Raw genomic sequence first — 13,231 nt, 5'->3', positions numbered from 1 at the left:
GAGGATATTTCCAGAGCCATACATAGCTCCCGGTCCCATTTTACCGTTGTGATGGGGGACTTCAACGCGAGGCTAGGTAAACGAAGCGATAATGAGCCGAAAGTGGGGCAATTTGGGTATGGAGAGAGGAACGCACGTGGCCAACTGCTGGCTGGCTTTATGGAGAAGGAGGGCCTCTTTATGATGAACTCCTTCTTCAGAAAGCCAAAACAGCGAAAGTGGACATGGCTGCATCCCAATGGCGCTACAAAAAATGAGATAGACTTCATCTTGTCGACGAAGAAGCATATATTCAATGATGTCTCTGTGATCAATTCGGTCAAAACAGGAAGCGATCACCGAATGGTAAGAGGCACATTGAATTTCAGACCCAAGCTCGAGATATGTCGACTGATGAAGTCTACGCTCCGCCCAGCGCCCATCCAACTCCAAAACCCCGAAAGCTTTCAGCTCGAGTTGCAAAATCGTTTCGAATGCCTAGGAGACTGCGAAAATGTGGACGAATACAATGACAGGTTCGTGGAAATTATCCAAACGACTGGGTCTAAGTTCTTTAAAACCCGTCGTTCAAAAGGAACCAAAAAGATCTCTGACCTCACCAATCAACTCATGGAAGAGAGACGGAACTTGGTTTTGCAGTCCTCTGAAGATGCTGCTCAGTATCGGCGCCTTAACAGACAGATCTCCAAGTCTTTGACTCGCGACCTACGCCAATTTAATACAGACCGTATTAAAGAGGCGATTGAGCGAAACAAAGGCTCTAAAGTGTTCGCAAGAGATCTGTCTGTTGGCCAAAGTCAACTGACCAAGCTGAAGACAGAGGATGGCAGAGCCATTTCGTCGGGGCCGGAGATATTGGAAGAGGTTGAGAAGTTCTACGGACAATTATACACGACTGTACGCGCACCTGTCACAAATCTAGCCGAAGACCCAAGAGCTAGACTAACCCGACACTATACCGTAGATATCCCAGACGTCAGTCTGTACGAGATTAGAATGGCTCTCAAACAGCTGAAGAACAACAAGGCACCGGGTGATGATGGAATCACGGCTGAGCTTTTGAAGGCAGGCGGAACGCCGGTACTAAGGGCTCTTCAGAAGCTGTTCAATTCCGTCATCCTCGAAGGAAAAACGCCTACGACATGGCACAGAAGTGTGGTGGTACTCTTCTTCAAAAAAGGTGACAAAACCTTGTTGAAGAATTATAGACCCATCTCACTTCTGAGCCATGTCTACAAGCTGTTTTCGAGAGTCATTACGAATCGTCTCGCTCGCAGGCTCGACGACTTCCAGCCTCCCGAACAAGCCGGTTTCCGAAAAGGCTTTAGTACCATAGACCACATACATACGCTAAGGCAGATTATACAGAAGACCGAGGAGTATAATCAACCACTTTGCCTGGCGTTTGTGGATTATGAAAAAGCCTTCGATTCGGTCGAGACCTGGGCAGTGCTACAGTCTCTCCAAAGGTGCCAAATTGACTATCGATATATCGAAGTGTTGAGGGGTTTGTACAAAAACGCCACAATGTCGGTCCGCCTCCAGGATCGGGACTCGAAACCTATCCAGTTGCAGCGAGGGGTAAGACAGGGAGACGTCATATCTCCAAAACTGTTTACTACCGCCCTGGAAGATGTCTTCAAGCTTCTGGACTGGAACGGATTTGGCATAAATATCAACGGCGAGTACATCACCCACCTTCGATTCGCGGACGATATCGTAGTCATGGCTGAGACCTTGGAGGATCTAGGCACAATGCTCGATGGCCTCAGTAGAGCGTCTCAACAAGTGGGCCTCAGAATGAACATGGACAAGACAAAAATCATGTCTAATGTCCGTGTTGCACCCACTCCTCTGAAGGTTGGAGACTCTACACTCGAAGTTGTTGACAATTATGTATACCTGGGACAAACAGTCCAGTTAGGTAGGTCCAACTTCGAGAAAGAGGTCAATCGTCGAATCCAACTCGGATGGGCAGCGTTCGGGAAGCTTCGCCATATACTCACGTCCGAAATACCGCAGTGTCTTAAGTCGAAAGTATTTGACCAATGCGTGTTGCCAGTGATGGTATACGGATCTGAGACGTGGTCGCTTACTATGGGCCTCATAAGAAGGCTCAAGGTCACCCAAAGGGCGATGGAGCGGGCTATGCTCGGAGTTTCCCTGCGTGATCGAATCAGAAATGAGGAGATCCGCAGGAGAACCAAAGTAACCGACATAGCTCGCAGAATTGCTAAAATCAAGTGGCAGTGGGCGGGGCACATAGCTCGTAGAGACGATGGCCGTTGGGGCAGGAAAGTTCTCGAGTGGCGACCACGGGCTGGAAGACGTAGCGTGGGCAGGCCTCCTACTAGGTGGACCGACGATCTGGTAAAGGTCGCGGGAAGAGCCTGGATGCGGGCAGCGCAGGACCGTTCATTGTGGAAAACCTTGGGGGAGGCCTTTGTCCAGCAGTGGACGTCATTTGGCTGAAAAGAAAAGAAGAAGAATAGCTACTTGGGGCAGAAAAGTTATCGAGTGACGACCACGAGCCGGAAGACGTATTGTGGGCAGGCCTCCCACTAGGTGGACCAACGATCTTTTGAAGGTCGCGGGAGGTGCTTGGATGCGGGCGGCGAAGAACCGGTCTTTGTGGAAAACCTTGGGGGACGCCTTTATCCAGTAGTGGACGTATTTCGGCTGAAACGAAGAATAGCTTGAATTTCATACCTGCACTTGCTGCATCTGATCCATCTTTCCCTTCTCCTGAAGACTCTTCAGCTTGGCACACCATTCGTCTCTTTGGTCGTAAGCCAGCGTGGAAGACTCGAACAGGTCGATCAGGAATTTCTTGCCTTTGCCTAGAGCCGTCATCATTTTCGCCCAAGCTTGCTTGAAGATTGCCCTGATTTATGCAGAGATTTATTAATTGTTAGTTATGCGGTGGCTTAGAAAAGTTTTTTTAAAAGATACATTTTACTCTTAAGGTAATAAGTGTCTTTCGTTGTCTTGTCGAATTATTAAGACTGTACATAATATTCAGTTCCATAAAAATATTTGTTTAAAATCTTTCTTTTTCCTCTCCATTATTGCATAAGTCTCAATTACCCACTTAGCACTTGCTCCGGAGCTTTTAAAAGTGTAATCAAACTTTTTTGTGTGCGCAGCGTGAACAATAGTAAACAAATGAACGTTGACTTGCACTGAAAGCTTATCCGAGCTTCCTCAAGCACATCAAAAGAGCCGCAGACGTTTGACAAGTTCGCATAAAGCTCCCCGGCGTTTCAGGAATGCTTATGAAATGACGACGTCTGGTTTGGTGCAGGAATAGTGGGAATGGAATAAAATAAGTGAAAGTTATGTGAAAGTTTAGCAGTTTTGTTTTATTTTCTTAAGCTTGTGTTTAATCGAATATTATTGTATAATATTGGTGGAATTTTTAAGCATTAAGTGTCCGTGAATGTGCATAATATGTAGAGAAATGAAACAAAGCAGTGCATCATCACTTTAAAAAGTCCATTAATTCTACATAGCTTGAAGTTTTTTTAAGAAGTGAGGTCTCTGTAAAATCTAGTCTAGTCTAGGGAAAGAGGGTAAGTATTATATTTTATCAATTATCATTAAAACATAGAATATTTTCTTAGTAGGTACGTTGTTTAACTTTGTCACTGGCTAAATACGCACGAAGCAAATGGCACGAAGCTTTGATTTAAATTACGGATGTTATGGATAATGTAGTTTCGGTTATGGATACGGTTACGGATATGTGAATAATATTATACCGGTTTCGGTTACGGATATTTTTTTATTTCGGATATCCGATAGTTTAGGTTACGGTTACGGATATCTATAACATCCTTGATTTCAATAAAATAAAATAAATTATAGAGAAAATGAAAACCTCTATTTCTGGCATTTTGGTGATTGTGCATTCGTAGATTTATTAAAGTAGGGTAAATATACCAAAATATAACTTCTTAAGCTTTTATTCGGTCGGCCGTTTGGTGTAGTGGTTCAGAACGGACTACTATGCCGAGAGGTTCCGGGTTCGATTCCCGGCCGGGCAGAAATTGAAATGATGAATTTTAAATTTTAATTTCTGTGACGGGTCTGGGTGTTTTCTATGTATAATATGTATGTATGTATTTACAAAAAAAAAAGTATATACCTAAGTATGTTTATCCCGTCGTCTAGTACCCATAGTACAAGCTTTGCTTAGTTTGGGACTAGAGGCGCAGTGTAAAATGTCCAAAGATATTTTATTTATTTATTTATATTTATATTTATGCAAAGAAAGCAATTGAATTCTCAGTTCGGTTCCCAAGTTTTACGACCGATTTGGCGCAGTGGTAGATAACTCTATTGATCATCTCGACATTGGTCGTGGGTTCGATCTCTGCACATTGAATCCTGTTTCTGTTGGTCTAGGTGCTTTCTACGTACTTATAATGTATGTATGTATGTATGTATTTAAAACATACAGTCAAAAGAACCTCCATCTTTTTTTCAAGTTGGTTAAAAGATATTCAAATGATAATGATACTTGCCTGTCTTTAAGCATATGCTCTATTTCTTCCCTGATCTTCTTGTTTTCGCACTGTATCGCGTTGAATCTCAGCATGGCAGCTTCCAGCTGGTTCTCGGTGGACACCAGCCGGTGTTCCGACTGCATTCGTCTCATCTCCATCTACCCCACGGTTATTATGTTAAGTTAAATAAGGTCCCATTTCTTAAAAAGGCTTTTAAGGTCATAATAGCAACTTCATGATGCCTAAGTCTGCGGGCACGCAACTGGCGACGGCCGAGCGATGGCAACGCGACGCGACGGTGGAGTGGCGGCGATGAGGAGTAGTATCGCGATCGCCCCGCCCGTATCGTGCGCGTTGTTGTATGCATCGCCACCGGCCCGCAGTCGCGTCGCCCCGCCATCGCTTGGCCGTCGCTAGGCTTGTTCTTACTCGGACACTGAACGGATCGCTCCGAACTAGTACAATCGGTCAAATAAACTAGTTCGGTCTTCTAGTAGGTACTATTAGTTCATTTTAGTACACTGATTCTATTAGGTAGATCGAACGAAAAAAGTCTTTATTCTTATGTCATTATGGTCCAATAGCGAAAAATACTCGCAACACAATTACAGAGCCGTACCCATCTCACTCGCGCTCACATGTCACTAATCTCACGTCTCATTCTAGCACTCTTAGTTCATTTTAGTACCGATTTTTTTAATCAGATCGGACGAAAAACGTCTTTATTACTATCAACTTATAGTAGAATGTCGCAAAATACTCGCAACACACTCACAGAGCCGAATCCATCTCGCTCGCGCGCGCTTGTAACCAATTTCACGTCTCGTTCACACCTATTCATTCGTGATCAGCTGTACTAAAGTGAACTAAAAGACCGATTTGAACGACCAATACGGAATAGTTCGTTCACGTTCACATAGAAGGAATTGCTTCCTTTAGTACTTTAGTACATGTACTACACAAGCCTAGCCGTCGCTAGTTTAGTACCAGACTAAAGGCTGAGCCAGGCGGTGGCGAAAAAAATGATTAATATTACTTGTCCTTGTGACGCGCTGACCAGCTTCCTCAAGTTGAGCATTTCCTTGTTGTTTCCTTGTAGCACTCCATCCATCTGCTCCATCATTATAACACCATCTGAAAATAATTTGCAATATTGTGACAGTCATACAGGGTGTTAATTATTTAAGTAAACCTTGCCTTGGGTGACAAAAGAGACTGAGTTTGTTGTGTTGCTTCTTTTCAACATTAACCCATTTATTGTTCTGAAGTAATGGTAGGGTTAAAGAAATACAAATTTTTAATTTATTTTAAAAGTCTGTGGCATGATCACCCTCGCACTCCATCTGAGTTTTGACTCTGAGCAGTATGGACTTCTTCAGGTCGTACTCCATTTTTTTGCGCCTGCTCTTGTGGGCTCCAGACCTTGCGATCTGAAAGATAAAATAAACAAGTATTTTTTCAGTAATGTTTTTGTCTTATATTACTTTTGACCCTATATTGATATACAATGGTTCAGTTTTCACCTCTATAATCCTGAAATAAGTAACCACCCAGAACACTAACAAGTTTGTATGTTGTATTTTCCAGTATTATTAAATTAAAATCATGGTTATGATCAAGCGATTAAATCACAAAGTAATAAAAAAATAGGCTTAAAAAGGCTAGTTCTTCTTGTAAAAAAGATATAATTTAAGTATATCTATGAACGAAACTGCAGGCAGAACTACTAGTATGAAGTGCGCGCAGTCAAGTTTTCAATTCGCTGTTGGTCCCAGTCAAAGTACATGCAAATTAGCTGTTTATACGTTCTAGCTACAGTACAGAATATTGCTAGTCGTTCTCCAGACACCCTGTATAAACCGGAAGGTTAAGGATTTGTCAAACTGGATGCGTTATGCGGTTTGCGATCAGATCGCTAGCGAGTGCGAAAAAAAAATGAAGATTTTAGTTCTTCAAAGTAAAAGCTAGGGGCGTTGTACAATCTCTCTTCATTAAAGTAAAATTAAAAGTACCTACAAATTCAAATTCAAAATTCGTTTGGTGTAGTAGTTCGAATCGGACTACTATTCCGGAGGTTGCGGGTTCGATTCCCGCACAGTACAAACATTTGTGTGCATGAACATATTTGTTTGTATTGGACTGGGTGTTTTCTATGTATAATATGTATGTATTTACAAAAAAAAAAGTATTTAAGTATGTTTATATCCGTTGTCTAGTACCCATAGTACAAGCTTTGCTTAGTTTGGGGCTAGCGGCGCAGTGTAAAATGTCCAAGGATATTTATTATTATTATTATTTATTACTATAGTCTTTTTCACGTAAGATGATCCGTATGACACTTCAAGGTTATCCATATTACGCATACTACATATGCAGAATATTTTTAAAAAAAATATTTGTATTTTATTAGCAACATAATAAAAAAAAATTAACTACTTGTCTTGAAATATACAGGGTGTCCCGTAATGTAACGTCAAGCCGGAACTGGGTGTTGAGGCAAGTTATGCTGGTTATCAGAAAAATATAAAAAAAAATCTATGTGACATATTTTCAAAATAATGGGCATTTAAAAAAAATCAAAAATTTGTACTCCAGGTGACGGTCTTTTTACTCGTGTTGCCACAAATCTTCACTTTTTCCAAATTTTTTTTTTGTTATGTAACCCTGAATAATGCTTCTCTAAATTGTTATCAAAATTACAAAACCAGCTGCTCCACCTTGGATAAAAAAAATACATTATTCCCAAAAAAATTTTCAAAATAAAAATTTTGTCTCGTTTAAACTGACTGTACTGAAAAAAAAAAGTACTACGCAAGTGTGGCATGTGACGTCATAATTTGGCGCATTTAGTAAGGATTCCAAAATGGTATAAACACTTGGTAAATTCTTGCTGCAATTGTCGACAATTTTTGGTTTTTTGGAAATAATCCCGTTTTTAACTTTATCTACCTTGGTTAAAAATTATTATTCTAATGTGCCCAAAATTCAAGTTTCTGTGACTGACTACCGTACAGTCAGTCACAGAAACTTTTGTCACCATGACAGTAATTAGTAGTTGACATACTGTGACAAAAGTCACCCGTGCGTGCGCGCCGTTACTACCTGCTCTGCCTGCACTTGTACTTGGTAACAGGGATAATAAGGATATGAAGTTTCGGTTATGGATACGGTTACGGATATTAGAATAATATTATACCGGTTTCGGTTACGGTCACGGATATAAAATCATTTCAGATTATCCGAAAGTTTCGGATAATTTCGGTTACGGAATTATTAGAATTTCAAAAATGTAGGTATAATTCAAATAGCAAGATGCTGCGTGACCCACATAGCTACTTTATGTACCAACTAAGACGACACCTATGTATGATAAAGGTTAAACAGGCTGGCATATTAGATGGTGCCAGGGAATGCCAGACAAGTTGGTAACAAATATTAAGATTTAAGGTACAATTCCAAGACGGGCCGCAGACCGCAAACTGCAAAACTCTATGAAATCGGCAGCGCGGCATTGCCGCTGCGGCGTGTATACTGCAGATTTCATAGAGTTTTGCAGTTTGGAATAATTGTACCCTTAGACTCCGCCTTTATCCGAAACTATCTGTAACTTTTGAATCAGTTTCGGTTACGGTTATGGATATTTTTTTATTTCGGATATCCGATAGTTTCGGTTACGGTTACGGATATCCATAACATCCCTGCTTGGTAAGATGGCCCTCTCCGTCCCGCTCATACCTTTTAAAATGGCTTCTCCACCTCATTTAAGCCAGAAACTTGAATTTTGGGCACATTAGAATAATAATTTTTAACCAAGGTAGATAAAGTTAAAAACGGGATTATTTCCAAAAAACCAAAAATTGTCGACAATTACAGCAAGAATTTACCAAGTGTTATACCATTTTGGAATCCTTACTAAATGCGCCAAATTATGACGTCACTTGCCACACTCGCGTAGTACAATTATTTTTCAGTACAGTCAGTTTAAACTAGGCAAAATTTTTATTTTGAAAATTTTTTTGGGAAAAATGTATTTTTTTCATCCAAGCTGGAGCAGCTGGTTTTGTAATTTTGATAACAATTTAGAGAAGCATTATTCAGGGTTACATAACAAAAAAAAAATTTGGAAAAAGTGAAGATTTGTGGCAACACGAGTAAAAAGACCGTCACCTGGAGTAGAAATTTTTGTTTTTTTTTAAATGCCCATTATTTTGAAAACATGCCACATAGATTTTTTTTTATATTTTTCTGATAACCAGCATAACTTGCCTCAACACCCAGTTCCGGCTTGACGTTACATTACGGGACACCCTGTATAGTAAAATCTGAGTCTATTGGTTATATTTTAATTAAATACGATGTAAAAATATTTTTTATTTAATGTACGCAATGTGTGAAACGGAATAGATTTAGTGCTGGGGTATTTCTTGTATAATAAAATCGATTATTTCCGCGGTTCATTAATCGATTGCAGTGAATACTTAGTTATTAAAAACATCACAAAAATCAACTATATTTTTCGATTATTGACTTTAATAAACGCATTGAAAATAAATTAATAGTTTTTAATTTATAGAAACAGAACCAGTACTTTTTAGGAATCGTTTTTTTGAACACGAACCATGAAATTTGAATATTATCAATAAAAAATTGTTACAATTATATTTGTAATTAAAAAAAACATGTTTTTTGTTAAATAACACCTATACAAAATATTTCTCTAAAAGTAGGTTTTACTAACTCTTCGAAAAAAATCGATAGATAAATCACAATGGTTTAGTTATGTGACATCTCTAAATCTTTCAAACTCGAAACGTCATACGGATCATCTTAGGTGAAAAAGACTATAGCGCCCGCGCGACTTCGTACGCATGGACCCCGTTTTACCCTTAGGGGTGAAGTTTCGAGTTTTTTAGGGTTTACCCGGAAATTATTCAAACTTTTCTCGCTGTAAAAACCATCCTTGGACTTCAACAAACATTTAAAAAAAAGAATTGGTAAAATTGGTCCAGGCGTTGTTGAGTTATGCGCTTACCAACACATTTTGCGATTCATTTTTATATTATAGATTAAATAGTTTATTCAGTACATAGGCCCTATCTAGGGCACTTATACACGTTGCAAATATAGCTTGCCCTACCACCACTTCGGGACAACATGATATGGGCTGCTGCTGAGAAGTGGCGGAAGAAACTCAGTCACCTTTGCTGTCATACGTTTAATGACATTAAGGCCTCAGCCTCGAGTTTAGCGGGCAGCGACGCGGGAGCGGCGGCGGCGCGGGAGCGGCAGGATCTTGTGCGTAAAATCAAATAGACCGGTTCTCGAAAACAGCGGTGCGGGAGCGGGCAACGAGCGGGCAGCGGCGCGGGAGCGGGCAACGAGCGGGCAGCGCACTCCTTCTTTTGCCCACAATAAATCGAGCGTTAGGAATAAATTTGAATCGAAATAAAATTGTCGCCGTTGTTCAGACATTTCGTTTGCGAATAAAAACAAATATCTCGACAACACAACCCCGAACACAACACTTCGCCGCTAAAGCGCCGCGCGAGCTGCCCGCTTGTTTCGAGAACGGGTCTGCGTTGCCCGCCCCGCTCCCGCGCCGCTGCCCGCTAAATTCGAGGCTGAGGCCTTATACCGAGCACACCTAATGTTTAAAACTCATGGTAAGCACACATGTCATAATGAATGTCCGCATCATGTATGAACAACATTGTCGGTCAGGGCAATCTGTCAGCGGTCGTGACAAGACACTCTGAAAGTGATGCGGTTTGCGTTCTTTGCTCATGCCCGCACGGTCAGATCGCATCAATACGAAATGTATAGAGACCGAAAAAGCTGTTCGTACACATGCTGCGTTCTCTATGACCTGACCGCAGACCGCATCCAGTGTGGCAAATCCTGTAAGAAGCAATTTAATGGTTCGCTTTGAACAAAGCTTTCGTGGGTATTTGTAAATATATTGGTTATTTTCTATCGAGTTCAGCTGTTTTTAAGTTACAGGCAAAAAATTAGGTCAGCTTTGTATGTTTTGAACAAGTTCAAATGCAAATCAACATTTGCTTTAATGAATTGGTGATGATGGTGTAGCTATGGGAATTAGCCTGAGTCCTAGGATCGATTCTCAATTTGCATGCTGTGTCATCATAGTTAAATAGGTGAAAGCAACATTTATCTCTTTGAAACACCTTTTTGTAAACCCTATTTATTGCAAATAAAAAAATAAAAATAATAATTTGAATTTGAATTCAAAAGATTCAATTTAGTAGAAAAAAATTATAAATTATCTCGTGTCAAAATATTTTGAATGTTCCCACTTTAATTCTATTAGATAATGACTAAAATTTTATCAGTCTACGCGAGGCCATGTAAACTGTGTTTTGTTTAAATACTAGTAATTTAATTAAAATTCTGTAAGGCTTAGTTGGTCAATAGGGACCCTAATTAAAATTAGTTTTTACGCCCTTTACCTATTTTCAGGTCCTTTGTATGACTAGACTATATACTTACTTTACATATTTTAATAAAGTTTAATAATAACATTATAAAATGTTATGAAATGACTTTACGTATAAGTAAATCATGTTTTACTGTAACTATAATTACTACTAGCTTTGGTCTGCGACGTGCACTTTATAGTTTGTTTTTTTATTTGTCTTAATTTTTTTGTTTAAAAATTTATTTTGTTTACTTTTATTCCAGGGGAAAATCTCATTCAGGGGAAGGGCTGTTCAGATTTTTTTAGCTAAGGATATTTTACGCTCTTAAGAACAAAATATAGGGTAGGTTTGCACACGCTTACAATTTCTTGGCCCCATTTCCCATATTCCTAAAGCTTATTTTCCAAGCTTCCTCATTTCTAATCCCTCACAAGCAGGCGACTGTCGAAATAAGATAACTTACAATGCAAGAACAAGCACAACTAAAATAACGTCTTTCGCACATCCCTGCAACTGTTGTTTCAGTTGATTCGAGCTTAACAGATACACAAACATGAAATGATGGTAAAGTGATGGTGGCGGCAAAGAATACATAAGTGTACAGATATGACAAGACTTTTTTCAACACATAACTTTTGTGATTTTGTAAGATTTTCCATATTTTTTTATAATACACAAATAGTTTTAAAAATAACACTACATAAAGGATGTCACACTGACACCCACCTATCGCCTACATAAGTCGTTGAATTTTTAAATGTTTTCAAAGGCTTATTCTACTATTCCCCGTTGATAATCCCCGTCATCGGGGATTAGTGAACTTTTTGTTCGCTATTCCCCGTTAACGCTAATTGGAGTTTATAATGGGGAATAATGAACTGAAAAGTTCATTAATCGCCGTTGTATTAGGATTTTATTTTTAACGCAATGGGGATTAATGAACTTTTTAGTTCATTATTCCCCATTAAAGTTCCAATTTAACGTTAACGGGGAATAGTGAACAAAAAGTTCACTAATCCCCGTTGACGGGGATTGGTATATTAGTGGAATAAGCCTTTTCAAAAACTTGAGTGGTAAAGTCGTCGACATGATTCTTTTCAATGTTGGTGCGTGTACTCTGTTTTTTAGTGTTTAAGTTGTTATTTATTTGTAACGCTTTTAATACTCGCATCAAATAAATACTTTCTTTCTTTCTAAATAAAGCCGCCGACACCAAGCGGCACGGGCTTGGCGTGTAGAGTCCATAAGCGTCTATTCTAGTTATCAATGGAGTCCTAGTATCACTGTGACCGGTTTCGATATAAAGTTCTGAACACTATCTGCCATCACCATCACCATCTACATACCTTCAAGTCGGTCATCAAGCTGATGTAGTCCTTCTTCAAGGTCCTCAGCAATTGGTCCTGTCTTCTGAACTGAGGGTGAACCCCCATAGTGCGGTGCTGTCGGTCTGTTTGGATCATTCGGACCTGAAATGAATGGAAAAAGTAATAAAATTACAGTTTAAAATAACCTATATTTTTTTTCTCCTAACTTTTGGTAAGTGCTAAGAAGAAGCACCGCAACAAACTCAGACACTACTATCTGAAAAGCAGTATTAAAGTTAGAAATAGTTCTCTCCAATTATTTCGCATTCTTGTATGGTGGTGTTTAACGAACACAAATTGCTCAATACAAAGTTAACAACTATGACTCCCAATGTAAGTAGTTGCAATAAGTGCGATATTCCAACAAATATGTAGCTTGATAACATACTTGTCTCTGCAGCCTGCAGTGCTCATCCTCCATTTTCCTCAGCACCTCCATGTCATTGGTGTTTGTGTCAGTGGTACTTGAAGTCTGATTCTCCATTGTTATAAATGTTTAGTACAAAATATTGTAAACTTTCAATGAGTAACCATTTTTGTTTGACGTTGAAGCCTACTAGTTTTGCTTTAATAATAAAATAATCCTTTGCTCTATATCTATTATTTTTTTTAAATATTATTTATTAGTAATTTGTTTTTGTACAAATTACTAATACTCCCTTTAGCCCCTCGTGGTAAGCTAAATAATAATATGCTTGTGTTACGAGTGGGCTCACCACAATAGTCGGTCAGTTCGACCCCTTCACCATTCGGCTATCGTGGCTTAATTATTTGTAATGTCATATTGCATCTATAAGATGCTTATTATGAAAATGTGAGTCATACATAATATTTAAAAAAATACTTGACGGTGTGAGGGTCGTTTTACAACGGGTTCATTTTAATTTTTCTAACCAGCGTCGTAGTCGCGTCGCAATCC

At 39.4% G+C, this 13,231-nt stretch overlaps 1 protein-coding gene across 1 annotated transcript in view; it reads right to left on the bottom strand.

Moving 5' to 3' along the window:
• The window catches only part of LOC135083671 (trichohyalin), a 34,591-nt gene extending 21,733 nt beyond the window's left edge, over nt 1-12,858 (bottom strand). Inside the window, exons 1-6 of the mRNA XM_063978380.1 lie at nt 12,701-12,858; nt 12,292-12,414; nt 5,839-5,938; nt 5,545-5,642; nt 4,527-4,666; nt 2,710-2,884 (exon numbers count right to left, since the gene is read on the bottom strand). Of these exons, the coding sequence (XP_063834450.1) occupies nt 2,710-2,884; nt 4,527-4,666; nt 5,545-5,642; nt 5,839-5,938; nt 12,292-12,414; nt 12,701-12,796 (732 nt within the window). The 5' untranslated portion in view covers nt 12,797-12,858. The remainder of the gene's footprint in view (nt 1-2,709; nt 2,885-4,526; nt 4,667-5,544; nt 5,643-5,838; nt 5,939-12,291; nt 12,415-12,700) is intronic.
• Nucleotides 12,859-13,231: the final 373 nt, after the last annotated feature.

Source organism: Ostrinia nubilalis, chromosome 24 (genome assembly GCF_963855985.1).
Source record: "Ostrinia nubilalis chromosome 24, ilOstNubi1.1, whole genome shotgun sequence".
NCBI lineage: Eukaryota > Metazoa > Arthropoda > Insecta > Lepidoptera > Crambidae > Ostrinia > Ostrinia nubilalis.
Note: the sequence above shows the minus strand (reverse complement) of the source record. Positions and strands in the feature narration are given on the sequence as shown.